Genomic DNA, 15,886 nt, shown 5'->3' with positions numbered 1-15,886 from the left:
CCATCCCATTCTTAGTGCCTTTTGTAACTTCACTGTTTCCTTCACCATATGTCCATACAGAAGGGTATATTGTTCTGCCCTGTTATGGTTGAGAGAATATTTTTAAAAATTAATGATGAATCCAAACACCTGAACATGAGATCTTCACCCATGAATTTCCAATTCATTCCTTTTCACACTGAATATAGTTTAATTTACATCACTTTGAATATATTTAAATTCACATCAATTCTCTATTAGGTAAAAATAAATTGTTACTCTTCTTTCTTCCTCTTACACGGAGATACCTCTCAGACAAAAAGAAAGACTTTGGGGTTAATAATGTGACTCTGTAAAGGATGGGGCAGGGTAAACACATTACAAATCGCAGTGAATTGTTGGTCACTGTCACCTATTCTTGTACACGTTCAGAAGTTTCTTGAAGCCATTTCACCATTTCATGTCTCTCCTACTGGCTCACACAATCCCCTGGCCTCTGTCTATATGTAGAGCAGTTAGAAATTATTTATCTAGACAGACTCAGCTCATTTGCTGCTCTTCACCAACAGTTTCTTGCCTGCTACACGTCCCCACCTCTGCTGCCACCCTCCCTAGAAGAGATCATTTCCTCTATGCTGCTCTATTTTGCCTTAGGCATCTTCTACTATGGCTCTTCTAAGCATGGTTTGACTTGCTATTTGTCTTTGTTCACTAGATTCTAGATCCCAGTGCCCACTGCCACAAGCAGTGTTTCATCCTCTTGGAGACATTCACCTATGGGTGTTTCTCACCACAGAGCTATTCACTGCCAGATCTCGGGTCAGGAGCTCCTGCCCTGGCCCCGATCTAATTCTAGTGAGCTGCCTACAACTGATACTGTGTACTTTTATTATATATGTAGTAATACATTGTAGCAGTTTGGAATCAAATTATCTGATTGTGCATCCTAACTTTAACAACTTGCCCTTCGGTTGATTACTTACGACTTGATTTTGAGCAAGTAACTTCTCTGTACCTCAACTGTCTCATCTCGAAAATGAGATGATGGTAATGCCTCTTTGTAGGGATATTATAAAGTTTAAATGGGGCATCCAGGGGCACCTGGGTGGCTCAGTTGAGCCTTTGACTCTTGGTTTGAGCTCAGGTCATGATCCCAAGGTTGTGGGATCCACACTGAGCATGAAGCCTGCTTAAGATTCTCTCTCTTCCTCTGCCCTTCCTCTGCTTGTGCACTTTCTCTCTCTCTCTCTCTCTCTCTCTCTCTCTGCCCTCTCTCTTTCTAAATTAAAAAATAAAATAAAATAAAAATAAATAGGACATCCATATGCTTAGAACAGAGCTTGTCACATAGGAAACGTTCAATCAATGTCAGATATCGTTATAGTTAAGGAATAATACTAATCTAAATGACTTGAGTAGGAAACTAACAGTCAGTAGATCTAATATCTCTGTTTATAGTGTTCTCAGGAAAGATGGCCAACATGAATGATCACCATCCATTTATAAGCAAATTAATGTGCAGGCTTAAAACAGTTAAATTTGTTTTGAGAAAAAGCTCTGAAAGGCTTCTCTTCTTATAAATTCTCCCTGAATCTCATGTCTTAAGAAACAGAGATTATACATCTACTGAGAAAGAGAAGTCATATGTTACGAATTTCCCATTTATTTTTCAAAATGTAAATGATTTCCTTGAGGACACCACTCTGTGGGCCTGTACTAATTTCTATGGCACTCTTATATTAGTTTCCATGTCTCTGAATTGATACTAATTTGTAAAACCTTGGTGCAGTGTTTTAACTCTTTCTCCTCTAAAACACCAAAATTCCCTTCACAGGCATTAGGTCACAGAGTCAAGGGAAAGCAGCATCTAAGGACTCACAGGGAATATTGCTCAAAGAGTTAAGGGGTTAGCTTTTTCACTAATTGGCTAATTCACTTATTGTCCTTTGACTTCACACATTGTGGGATCAAATCCATTAGAAGTATATTAGATCGACTTGCCAAGGAATATGAATTTTTCTTAATCCTTTATCCTTTTCAAGTAAATTAATAATGAATGTCCCATCACCAAAATTATAGCTCACTCGAGGTTATTTTTACCATACTGAACTATTTTGTAGTATATCTAGGCAATTGGAAATTGGAAAATTTTGCTGCTAAGGGGATTTTCATGCAAAGTTTAATAATTCAACTACCTGTACCCCTGGGCAAAATAAATAGCTAGCTGACTGCTTGTTGGCAAAGTCACAGCCAATTATATTATTTGGAACTTTAAATGCTCCTCCCCTTTCCCTGAACATGCTGGAATTATCTGTAGGAGAGCAAGGGGTTCAGGGCAATGTTAGGGCATTGTTTCATTATCTTATGTGCATTTTCTTCTTGGAGACCTGTTTAAGTTTGGTAATTAGTGGGGTTTTTTTAAGTTATTTATTTTGAGAGAGAGAGAGCATGAGCAGGGGAGGGGGAGAGAGAGAGAGAGAGAGAGAGAGAGAGAGAGAGAGAGAGAGAGAAGAGAGAAAATCCCAAGCAGAGAGAATCTGATGGGTGTCTCAAACTCACTGATTGTGAGATCATGACTGGAGTTCAAGAGTTGAGTGCTTAACCAACTGAGCCACCCAGGTGCCCCATCATTTCTTTTTTCTTTCTTTCTTTCTTTCTTTCTTTCTTTTTTTTTTTTTTTAACTTTTTGTCTTAGGAAGGAAGAAAACAAGAGAAGCAAAACCATTGTAAGTGGGCTACTATTATTTTCCCCAATTCTATACAGTAACTCTAGTACCAGATGTTAGATGGGAAGGGTTAATTCTCTAAGCTTTAAGCACAGCTAAATAAATTATCTGGAATATCTATTCAGTATGAACTCCAAAGAGCTAGACTAATGGCTAAGAGCTAGGCTAATGATAGAATATTGAACTTCACCAACTAGTTGCTTTTAATTTATTCTTTTTTTGAGCACCGATTTTGAAAGAAGCATTGTTCTAATCAGTCACGATGCCTCAGTGAATAAAATTGCCAAAGATCTCTGCCATTGTGGGTCAGATTCCACTGCAGGGATTGGAAACAAGATAGGGAAATGGACAATATGACAGATTTAATAAATAATTCTTTGGGTATGCTAGAAAGTGTTGCACACTATGGGAAAAGGAGACCATGAAAAGATGAATCTGGAGTAGGGAAAGAGGTTGCAACTTGTGTTTTGGGGTGAAATAGTAGTGCCACAGAAATGGTGCAGGGTACACTCGGGGTGCGTCCAGGGGTTGGGAAAATGCAGTTGCATATATCTCTATTCTCAGCATCAAAGACTTGTCTAATATTAAAATATATATGTCATTCTTTCCTTTCCCCACCTGTCGTGCAATTCCTGGCCTTGTGTCTCAGTGCTAGAGCTGAAATAAATTATAGAGGCAATGATATGGCTGGGCTCTCAGATCCTATGACAGCTTGCCTGATTTAAGCTCTGTGGGTAGCATATTTCCTATTAGTTGTCCCAATTCACAGTGGATGGAGAAAGAATGCATCAAGTGAGGCATGCAGTTCAATTCAACAAACGTTTATTAGTACCTCTTATTTGCCTGGAAAGGCTTTATTCAATTTAAGTGATACAAAGATGCAGAAGTTCTTATCGAGCTTTCAACTGTGTTGTAAGACAAACCACAGATAAATGAATATCTGGTGAAAAAAAAATGAGGCAGATGTTGTGTGTAGAAGGTAAATTCACTGTAATCTGGAGGTGGGCCAGGGCTTTCTGGAAGTGAGACCAAGGTTAGACCTTTGTAAGTTTGAGTGTGGTGGTGATGCAGGAGGAAGTTAACTGGGAAGGGGGCAAGGGCATCTCATGAAGACACAGAGGCAGAAAGGTCAGTGCTCCTGGGATGGTTAAGGGAGAGTAGACTGGCCGGGCGTGTTTTATGATTAGGAGTAATTACTTACTAGACTAATATAAGGATCTTCACCCTCCAAAGTCTTAGATGGGGGGGGGGGGTGTCACCTCTATTGAGCAGACTGTTGTGGGCTACCTAGAGACACGAGCGGGACCAGAGGAGTCCAGTTACAGAGCTGTTTCGATTACCTTTCACCTTAGAAAGGAAAATGAAGACCAGAGATAATTACCTCAATTACACATTACATCCTACTAGTCTAAAAGTATGACCTCACTTCTTTCTCTCACTATGGTCATGGACAGACTTTGGGCTTGAGTCGACAGAAAGTTTAAACACAGGGATCGAGCTGGAGAAAGGGGAAAGGGAAAGGAAAAGAGGAAAGCTGTCAGAAAGGAGTCACCCGCAAGGCACGGTCCCCAGCAGGTGCTTTGGGAATGCTTCCTCAGGCAGCCCACGGTGCTCGCAAACTCAGCAAGGGTAAGATACCACCGAATTCTCTATTCGTATGGGCAGCCCTGGGCACCCTTGGGCCAGCAGCGAGCCCTGTCCACGTGCAGAGGAGGGACTAGGGTGGGTCTTAAGGTCCTGTGGTTCCTCTGGTCAGGCCCAAATTTATCCCTCCCCACCCAGCCCCGGGTCTTAGACGGGCTCTCATTAAGAACCACCGCTAGACGCCCCCCTCGGAGGAGCCAGCCCCCCTCGGAGCAGCCAGCCCCCCTCGCAGCCGCCGCGAAGACCCGGAGAAGTGGAATCCACTTTGAAACTCCGTGCGGCGCGAGGGCCAGCGCTGGGCATGCTCAGTTGGCGCGGCGCGTCTGGCTGCTGCTGGCTCTGCGCTGGCCCCGCGCGGAGGGCTCCGGGGCTGGCGCGGGAGTCCACCCCGCCTTCTCCGCGGCGGCTGCGGGCTTCCAGAAGGCCGAGCAGCAGCCGCCGCCGAGCGCCTCGCCCCTGCCCTGCTCCGCCCCCCTCCTAGCCGCCTCCTACTCATCCTCCCTCTCGCCCTCTCTTCGGGAGGCGAAGCTGGTGCTGGCTTCTGTCGGCGCCACAGACCTCTGCGAGCCCAGCCAGGACCTGAGAATGAAACCCGGAGACCAGAGGACCCTTGGCGGTGGCTCTTTCTAATAACACTTTGCCTGAAGTGGGGTCGTGGCGGAGTTCCCCCTCCACCGCTCAATGCAAGCACTATGCGGACAGCAGTCTGCCTCCCTGCGCTGTGCCTGCTTCTTAATCTTCACGCTGCAGGTAAGGGGTGGCGGGGCGTAGAGCTGGAGCTGTGTATGAGATGGGAAACTGCACATGCTTGAGGACTCTAGGAAAAGCTTGCCTCGCCGAGAAAGCTGTAGAAAGGCAAAGCAGGACAGTACGGACAGGCAAGAGGTGAGGGAGTTGTGCACCTGTTGGAAGACTGAGGCGGAAAACTTAAGCTAAAATCAGCCCTCGATTTTTCCTTACCTGGTACGAATCGTAGTGAACATTTTGAATATGAACACAGGTTTGCTTCCCCTCCATCTAGACTCCCTCCCTAATCCTGTCTCTAGGCTATGCACTTGACTGCCAATTTTTCAGGAGACAGACAAGACATCCTGCTGAATGTAACCTTTTCTACTGCAGCGGCTACATCCTAAGGTCCCTGGGCTTAGCGAGAGCTCGCAGGGATGCATTGACTGTAACCTGAAGGACCACATCTCCGCCCAAAAGATCGAAATACATGGTTCACGTTAATGATGCCGCTCCAGGCTCCTTTGGCCCCTGCTCTTGTCACTCGAATTTTCTAAGCCAATAAGAAGAAGGAAAGGTTTAAAATAGGGCCCCCTCTTCTCTTTCAGCATCATGGTCAGCGTCCGAGGGCACCAAACAAAAACCCAATCACAGTTTCAAGGCTGACAACCCCAGGGTAGGCACTGTCCCTGGGACAGATTTGGGGAGGACCGGCCAAGAGTGACAGTGAGGCTGCGCCCAAATATAAACATATTTGACATCAGAACCAATATTAGATTTCATATAGGAGCAAACCTTAGAGGGTACCTGGGGAATTTTATATGCAATGCCACTACAGATCCTGCTTTTTGGATACATGCAGTCTCTGTGTAATGCAAGGACTTGCTGGACTGAATCCTTTATCATTTTTACACACACATGTACCAAAATAGAATATGGCAGAGAGATTTTTGGGCACCCTACTGCGACAGCAGTTGTCCATGCAGTAGTCCTGTAGCAACCAAAGACTAGATATTTTCCCCGAGTTCTCTTGTCACCCAATCACACATACTCATTCATTCCTTCGCCTAACATTTATTGAGCATGTATTATATCCCAGGGGTAATGAATAAAAATAATGGCTGCAAAATCACAATTCTTGTGGTATCTTTTAAAAAGAGTGGGTGAGTTCCTTTCCTATGTGTGCAATAATGCAAGTAAAATATGGTATTCCTCATTTCTAGCTTGTGCTTTTTTAATGTATTGTGAACCTCTTCAACAAGTAATACATGAGAATATTAAGGCTGTAGTTAAGTACACATGTTAATTGTTATAGTTATGATGTTTTATTGTGAAATTTTCAATAGTTCTTTGGCACCTTTTAAAAACTAGCAAATAGCTTTGACTTGGTCATTAAGTTATTTGCAAACAGCTGTACTGCATCATTTTATTACTACATACAGTTGTTTAATGTTGAAATTGGGGATGAAAATATGCACATTGGGTTGAGTTTTATTTACATTATTATGTTTAATGATAGCACTGATACAAACATCCATTGCCAAAAAAATTTTTTTAAAGAAAAAGCCTCAGTTCTTACCAAGTTTAAGAATGATTTAGCTGATCTATCAAAAATGTCAGTGTAGTCATTCTTGAAAACTAATATATAAGAAATTCTAAAGATTACACTTAATGTATCTTGAGCAATTATAGCTTCAAAGTTATAAATAAACTTCAATCTAGGCAGGTGGAAAACATTTCTAAATTGATTGTAGGTGAACATTTGGGATGACGAAAGTAGAGGATTTTGTTGATCAAAGGGGAAACCTAGAAGTCTGTAGCCCTAGATTATACCTGGAGCTCTGCCAAAGGGTGTATTACCAGAGACAAGCCTGCCCATCTCTACTTTGACTTCTTAAGTTGAAAAAAAATATTCAACCAATTTGAAATTGATAAGGCAATGCATTGTTGGGCTATCATTTTCATATTTCAATTGCAAGATGCTATATAGAAATTAATTGTATTCATATTTAATATAGTGCTTTTGATAGGTGTTTTTTCACAGCAGATTGCAAGTTTAATAGTGTAGCTGTCTTGCCAGTTTCATTTTGAATGCATTTTAATTTTAAACAGCAATTTGTGGGTCACAAGCTGTCATCAGATTAAAATTCATCACAGTTATCTAATAACATTATTAGGACTTTCATTGGAACTGAAACACATATTTTTTGATCTAAGCTCCTGTAGATTTGAGTAATAAGAAAGCGAATGGGTGGGAGGACAAAGAGCAAGAAGTCATTGATTACTTGTTGAGTGAGTTTGTTTCTTTTACAGAACGCTTTCCTCTCAGGATAGAAGCGAGGCTTATAAAGGAGGGAAAAGAATTCTCTTTTTTCGCCCTCTTTACTGAAAAGCTAATTGGTCCATTTTGGTTATGCCCTGGGTGCCAACAGCTACTTCATGCTGGTGGAACTGATAACATATTAGAACCATTTAGGGATGGGAGAAATTGGCTGACAGGATGTGAGTGCTCTACTCAGGCAACAAGGAACTGTTGCCTTCCAGATAATCATTCCCCTAATGATGGTAGCCAACTATTTTCAACTTGAGTGCCATCTCCAATTATTTGGTCATAATTACCTAAGACACTATGCAAAATAATAAGCAAGCAAGAAAATAATAAATAAATAAATAAATAAATAAATAAATAAATAAATAAATTCTGACCAACCCTGAGTTTTAACTGGCTTAATAGGGAAAAGTACTGTGGTCTCTTTGTAGTGTCCGTGGGAACAAAAAGATGATGAGAGGTACAATACTGTGTAATTAACATCTTTAGGTAAAATAATTCTAATAAATTACTGAGCCTAGAGCTTGCTAAATAACTCAGTTTCAACTCTTTCTATGGCAGCTCATTTTCCTAGATCTCCCTAACAAGGAAAGTTGTAGTTATTGTCTATCCAACTGCTTACTATTCGGGTAAGAAAACTAAGATCCAGTAAATGGTAGACAGTGTTTACTTTAAATAGTAAATGTAACTATTTAACAGTTATGCCAGTTAACAGCATAGTCAAGATGAAAACGCATGTGTTCAGACCTGTGACTGTATATTGTATGAAATCATACAGTAGGAAAGGCCACCATTGAGTTAGTGGCCACCATTGAGTTAAGGCCACCATTGAGTTAGTCAAATCCTTTTTACCTAGCTGTACTCATTCTTTACTCCTTCTATGAACCAATGTGATACATAAACTCCAGTTGAAAAGACTACTTCAGGAATATCCAAGAAAGTGTGCCCCAATAATATGGATGGTACCCTAAGATTTACAGAAAGCTTATTTTTTCCTTGTCTTTTCTCTTTCTTTGCCCAAAAACCTATGTTCTGTTTCAGGAGATGATATTTATTGAGTAGTGTTTTACTTACAAAGGAGTGAAGGTCTTGGGCTGTTAAAAATTCTCATGTGAAAGCTTTATTGTTTCTAGTGAATGTTTTGCTAAAAACAAAAACAACAACAACAACAACAACAACAACAAAACAGAACGCGATTTCAATGCATTTCTCTCTCTCTAAGCTCTGGAAAAGGTTCTTTCAAACGTTCACGTTGTTCTTACTGTTGAGCATTCTGGACAGCATTGAAGACTGCCTTCGATGTATCTTCTGAAGATAACAGCTTCACTCTCAGAGAAATGCACAGTCAATTTCTCTAGTCTTTGAGAAAGAAGGATTCCTATGGTGAGACCAGGAGGATCAGGGAAATCATTTGCAGAGGCACCACCTTCAAAAGAAAGGGTAGATTGATAGGAAAATAATACATTATTCTTTAAGATTTTAAAATGTCTTTTCTCAATGAACTCCAGAATTTGTTTTTCCTGTTCAAAATCGCTCAACACAACCCTTACAATGGCCCAAGTTCTACCATATTCTCTTCTCCCATTATCTCCTTGATATCGTCTCTCACTACTGTCCTCTTTTTTGTCTGTCTTCAGCCACATTGGTCTCCTTGCTGTTCCAAGATGCCAGACACTAGCCCACCTCATTTGTTTTGCATTTTTCTTTGCCTGAAACACTCTTTCCACGAGTATCTCTGGCTTAATCCCTTCATTTTAGCCTTCTACTCAAATGTTACTTTCTCAGGAAGGCCCTCACTAACTATCCTATTTAATATTTATTTCATCTTCTCCCCGCAAAAAACGTCAATACCCTTTCCTGCTTTACTTTTTTCCCCAGAGGTTTTTCACCAGTTTCCATATCATATATTTAATTTATTTGTTTTGTTTACTGTGATTCCTCCTTTCCCCTTTGAAATGTAAGCTCCTTAAAGACAAAGATATTTGTCTGTTTTGTTTACTGCTGTATTTATTGAAGTTCCTGCCCAGCCTAGCACCTGGGGGCGGTGCCTGGCATAAAAGCTACTAAAGACTTAAATTATATTGAATAAATAGAAACAACACAGTGATATTTTTGGTCTCTCTCTTTTGCATTTAACTGCTTCTTGGCACCCATGCAAGACACACTTAGTCAACTTAGCCACTTCTAGAATGGACTTCAACAGAGCTCATTTATCCAACACTCAGGTTTCTCCCTAGGACCTCACATGCCCAGGAGACATACTATCTCAAACAGACTTTTTCAGCATTGTGAACTTAAGAACAATATGGATGGGCTTGCAAGAGACCAGAACTGCACATCAACTCCTTCAAATTGATTACCAGATGCTATACAGCTCAAATGCCTTGCTGGTTCCGCTATATTTTCATTTCTTAGTGAAATGCCTTGTACATACATGTAGGAACAGCTATTGTGATACAAAAGGATTCATATAGCTAATTTATAAACAAGATTTAAAGTACGTGGACAAACCTGTCTGCTTCTTTGGCACATCAGAGGCATATATATATGTATACTGAACATTACACACTCCTAACACCTTGAAGATTGCGTATTTTATTGGAGATCATACCCTGACTAGTGCCTTATAAAAATTCTGGAATTCATTATACACATTTATCATTCTCTTTTTTGTTTCTCATCTGTTTCTCTACCAACTCCAATCCTTGTCTTATTGTCCCATTTATGATATGTTGAACATAATTAAGTTATCTTCTTCTTACCAATGAATATTTACATCATTTATCTAATTTTATCTCTTTCTGTATTTGAGAATTCTCCTCACTGATTTCCATTGGATAGCCACTACTTTCTAGGTTCCCTCTTATCTCTCAAGCCATTCCTCAGTTTCTACTTTTAGGTCTTCCTCTGAGTAGTATTTAATGGTTAGCACTTTCTAGAATTTATGTGTCTGCTTTTATTTCCCTCTCTGTACAATATCCCTGGATGATTATATTCAGATCTACATATCAAAGATTCCTAAATCCATATTTTAATTTCATATATTTCTCCTGAATCTCAGTCATGTAGTTATAATTACCTAGGAGTCATGGGATATCCCACAAACACCTTATATTTATCTATTAGCACTCAGTGCTTCCCATCACAATTGCTCTTATTTCTGTATTTCCTATCATTGTGAACAACACCAAGATCCCCCACGATCACCCAAGCCGGAAATTAATAACTCATCCTGTGCCCTCCCTCCTTTACTGTGTTCATCTGAAAGGTCACCAAGTCTTCTCCACTCTCCATGTTCACATCACTGCCTTGGGGTAGGTCCTTATTTCTCATATAGTATCTTACAATACAATCCTCTTATCACATCCATCCCTCATAATAATGTCGGAGGTAAAACTTGAAAAAAAAAAAGCATATCTGATCATGTTCTCCCCTTGTACAATTCTTTAATACAGCTATTTTCTTTTCTCTTAAAATAAAACCCAAATTCATTAGCAGGGCAAAGTCTTCCACCCTCAGGTCTTGGCTAATTCCATTCTTATTTCCTGTCATGGCGGCCATCTTTGCACACTATTATCACACTAAGACCAAATTTCTTTTGGTTTGCCATGCCTCTCATACTTTTCACATATTGGTCCATTTATCTTAAATACCCATCTCTGCTTCTTTTTCTAGACAACTCTTCCTCCCATTTCAAATCTTCATCAGGCATTGCCTACTTTGAGAATCCTTCCTTTGATATCCCATGTCGTTCAAGTAACTTTCCTGGGTTTTCCTTTGGGGCCCTGTATATTCTTCTGTTATTGTACTTAGCCTGTATATTGAAGCTTTTTGAGGATAATAATGGAATTGTAGCTTCTATACCATTTCCTAGAACTTGTTGCCTAGTATGCCATCAATGAATGTCCAATGAATGAATAAACGCATTCAGGATGTATTAGGCAAAATATATTATAATAAATTAAATTAAAGAGATTACATCTTATCTTCATAACTGTGAAGAGTAGAATTGATTTTACTATTGTTCCCTCAATCCAATTTACATTGATTAGTTACAAAGAAATGAAATGGGACAGAAAAGCTTTCATTTAAACATAGTTTGTAGGATAAGTTTGTGCACCCTGGGCATGATGATAGTTGTAGTGGAGTTGTGTGTTGAACTCCTCTTAGTTAGACATTCCTAAATGAGTTTCTTATACTACTTCAGGATGGGAATGAGATGAATGTCTTTATTTTAAATAGATCAAGGAATTAGATAAGACACATAGCGTGAGAGTTATGAACTAAGGAATAGATCCAGAACTCCTAATTTTGATTACTGATTGGTTATCATCTATCTTGCAATAACAAATATGAGCCACTTAACACATTCAAAATCAAGCGGAAGTGTGAGTTAGTGGGTTCAATATATCAAGACCCCAAATAATCCAATCTTCCGCTGCTCTCTCAAACAAAAAACAAACCATCACAGAAAATTTAGGAGTATTTGAATGGCTGTGTACATTTTCTTTCTCTCTTTTAATGTGTAGCTAAAGTGTTTATGGAACCATAAAATTTTTGGATACCATACATTTTTTTCATATGGAAAAATGCTACACCTAAAGGGAGACATGCTTATATCTGAAGAATGGAGACTAGTTTGTGAATTGTAAAAAGTTACTTTTTATAAAATGATGGCTCACACATCAAAACCCATGTATTTCCATTAGTACTAATGATAATATAGCTGTCATATTTTATGGTAAGTTTATTACTGAATCTTTTAAAAACTGTTTACAAAGTCAAATTTAAAAGGTAGAAAAAGCCATTTTTTCCCTTTAAAAGGGGATTTTGAAAGATCCTGCTTGGCCCATGAATGCATTCTTCATTTTCAAAGCACTTACAAATGCTGACACATTTAGAGTAACATTGATATTTCCCAGCATAAAGGATTTTAATAGCTTTGAAAAAAATATTTAATGGTAAATTATTATTTTAAGATCAAATTTCCTAATGCTTTTTCCCCAGATAATATCTCTGTAAAGTGTCTGCTATTGCAATGATATTTGTCACAGACTGACAATTAGCAAATTTATATTATGAACGTTATTAGCACTTTCCATTTAAATAATTTTTTACTCGTAATGGCTATCAAGACTGTCCTCATAATCAAATCTCATTTGATTTCAATTTATTAAGATGTTCGTGTCCATTAAAATTGCAGCCGCATGGACCAAAAACAAAGCAAAACTAATTGTTTACATGATGCAGCAAGGTATCTGTATCTGTATTAAACGTAGATCAGTATGTTTAATTATACCGAAGCAAATGCCAAGTTCAGTGAGGACATGAATCATTTTATTCCTAGTTCAGACCTGAAGCAATGTCCACGTCCTCATTTAAATGTGCACAATGGATTAAGGCAGCCCTTAACTACTGATCCTTGGAAAAGAGCACAAAATGAACACGGAATAAGAGTGTCTCACCAGCCTATACAGCAACATGTACAGAGCAAGACTCTACTGCTCTTCTTTCACTATAGTAACACCCCAACTCCTGATGGACCCTGGAGGGGAATTCAAGCACTATGCATAACTGTACAGAGCCAACTCCAATCACTGGGTTACTGGGAAAGACGCTCCATACAAAGAATGCTGTACATAACATGGTGAGTTAGCTTGAAAGCCCATCAATCCACTAACATGTGGTGTGGTTTTAAATTATATGCAACTTACTTGCTTTGCCTTGTTGATTCAAGACAGTATTTTTATTCTCTCTGGAAGAAAATAAAATAGCTTAAAGAGAGAAGTAAAGAGAAAATTAAAATAAAGGGGAAAATGCCATATTTTTAGATAACCTTTAACAGAATACCATAGTAGTTAAGAGCATGATATTGTGATCGGGTTCAAATCCACACACGATCACTTTCTAGCTCTGTAACTTAGGGCAAGTTACTTAATCTTTCTAAGTCTCAATTTCCTCTTTTTAAAATGGAGGTTATATATTATACAACTGTACAGTTGTGTATTAAATAGGATATTGTATGCTAATTACACTTAGTAAGTGCCATTTAAGTGCCAAGTATTATTTGATTAGGGGTAGGAGAGGTCGGGTGACAAATGATTAACTGGTATCTTGGAGCACTTTCTACTCTAGGTAAGAATAGTTGTTAATTGCGTGGTCGTCCCCTAGTAGAGGTTTATTTTTCAAAGAATTATGACAGAGCAGTGCCTTAGACCAGTGATATTAATTTCAAATGATGGAGGAAGGGACTAAGACAGAATGGAATGGAAGTGTTGACTTAAGGGCCTACCAAGTGTCTCCAAATCTCTATCTAACTGTAGGCAGGGGGGACCAGGCAGGGGTCTCTTCAAGTGGCCACTGGACCTTGTTCTTCACCCTCCTCCTACCCCAATATCCAGACATTTACATCTCTGTAATGTCATTACTATGGCAATATTTTAATTTTCTAATGTTCATTTTGTTTGTTCTAATGTTCATTTTGCTATGTTTTAATATAATTCTTAATCTACTGTGAGAATTATTCTTAAAACAGACACGTATTTTCTTCTTTGTCTTGCTGTTGGATCCCACCTTTCAAATCATCTGGAGGACTCTACTATAAAAATGATGGAAATAATTTATAATCTCTATAACTATTTGTAAATAATATTTTAGCTGTTTGCATAACAATAACTGAAGTATAAAAGTTAGATTTTACAAATGCACTGCTTCATTACTCAGTAAGTACATGTGGGACTCAATTCCTATGATTTCTTCAGAGAGTAGTATTTCTCAGCTTTCCAGCCACATGATCATTTTTCTGTACTTCTGAATTTCCCCAGAAGGCATATCTTGATGAAGTTCTCTTAATGGCTGTGTAGGATTTAAGAGATAGTAGCATTCACTCTTGTCGACCTCTCCTGCAAATATCCTTCAGCTCAGTTCTTCAGGAATGGGGGCTGGAGCGGTGGGGGCTTCTGACTGCACTTGTCTGAACTGACATAAATCTCACTTTCTCCAGCAGAGTCTGAGGCCAGTGGTCTTAACCCCATTCCTTCCTTGTGACTTATGTCTAGTCACATTGTCCCAAAGGGCACTGTCCTAACTGTATTATGCTGTACTCTAACATGCATTTATCAGATGAAAAATAACTCTATTAAAGCTGGGCAGAAATCAAGAAACATGAAACTCGTTCATTGTAATTTTGCCACCGGCACATAGCACACAGTGGATTTTTCCTGAAATGACAGTCAGTCCTGCGACTCCCAAATAGAGTTGGTTATTGTGCAGCTCAACTTTGGGTGGATAAGATAAAGAGGAAGAAGTAAGTAGTTACAGCGGGTTGGAAATAGGAGCAGGAACTACATCTTCTAATGGAATATTTCAAGAAATATGAAGGAGTGTTTATATCAAAGAACATACAGAAAAAGTTTACAAGATGCCTTAATTAAAATCATTAGGATTCAGGTTCTCTCCTACATAGAAAAGAATAGAGCCAGCTCTATGAGATAGACTGATTACTTTGGTATTTAAAAAAATATATAGATATACTAGACACATCACTGGTCAAACATGTGAAACATTTAAATAGTCTTTTAGAGAATGACATAGCACCTCCTCGTGGGATTATGTTTTCACATCATAGATACCCGTGCTTTAGACCAGATTTTAGGAAAACCATTCCTGGAAAGAAGTGTTCCTTCAGTGACAAGCTCATCCAAGCCTTTTGTTTAACAGGGGCCATAATGGTTTATAATTTTTATAAATTCCATAGTTATCTTGTAGAAACTCTCATTTTGTTATTTTTATTTTTTTACTTTTTATCACATAATTGCTCATTTGAAGATGAACCTTTTTTTTTTTTTTTGGTCAAATTTGTTGTCTGCTGTCAGGCTACAAAACCAAATAAATGTGGTACATATAAATACATACATACATGTATGTTGTTAGAATGTAAGACACGCAAACTGAATTTTATAAAACTGACTTTATAGATAGACAGGGCCATATGTACTCTTTCAAAACACTGGTGTAACTTTCCATGAAAACACTGGTAGGAGTGATCATATGTTAGAGCTGGGAGGTTATCCTAAAAGACATCAGCTGTCACATCTGGGGGGCACTGCAGTGTTCATCAGGAAGAGTCAGGGTTACTATGGTGGTCCTTGTAACTGGAGATTAGTACTGTAGTGACATCTTGGGTTAACCATTACCAATAGAATTGCAGAACAGCTGAGAGAATAGTTTAAATGTTAGCCTCCTTACATCCAAGGATATCGTTTCTGGAAATCACTGCTCCTATAAGTTCCCAGGGGCTCTTTTATTGTATTTGGTCTATTGATCTAATTGATTAGACCCAGAGAGAAGTAGTTGTCAGTCATAGTACACATCAGACATTTGGAAAAGAACAGTGGCAACGGTGTATGACACACTGAATGGTGGGAAAAAAAAACTTGAACTAAGTGAAAAACAGCCTTTTGAGTCTGATACATGAATGTTG

The 15,886-nt window shown here is 38.9% G+C and overlaps 1 protein-coding gene across 1 annotated transcript in view; it reads left to right on the top strand.

Annotated features, from left to right (window-relative positions):
- The first annotated feature begins 4,718 nt into the window (after positions 1 to 4,718).
- PTPRR (protein tyrosine phosphatase receptor type R) overlaps positions 4,719 to 15,886 on the top strand; it is a 245,787-nt gene continuing 234,619 nt past the window's right edge. Inside the window, exon 1 of the mRNA XM_045463100.1 lies at positions 4,719 to 5,099. Coding sequence (XP_045319056.1) covers positions 5,042 to 5,099 — 58 coding nt within the window. The 5' untranslated portion in view covers positions 4,719 to 5,041. The remainder of the gene's footprint in view (positions 5,100 to 15,886) is intronic.

Source organism: Leopardus geoffroyi, chromosome B4 (assembly GCF_018350155.1).
Source record: "Leopardus geoffroyi isolate Oge1 chromosome B4, O.geoffroyi_Oge1_pat1.0, whole genome shotgun sequence".
Classification (NCBI taxonomy): Eukaryota; Metazoa; Chordata; class Mammalia; order Carnivora; family Felidae; genus Leopardus; species Leopardus geoffroyi.
The sequence above is the reverse complement of the archived record's forward strand: the minus strand, read 5'-3'. Positions and strand labels throughout refer to the sequence as shown.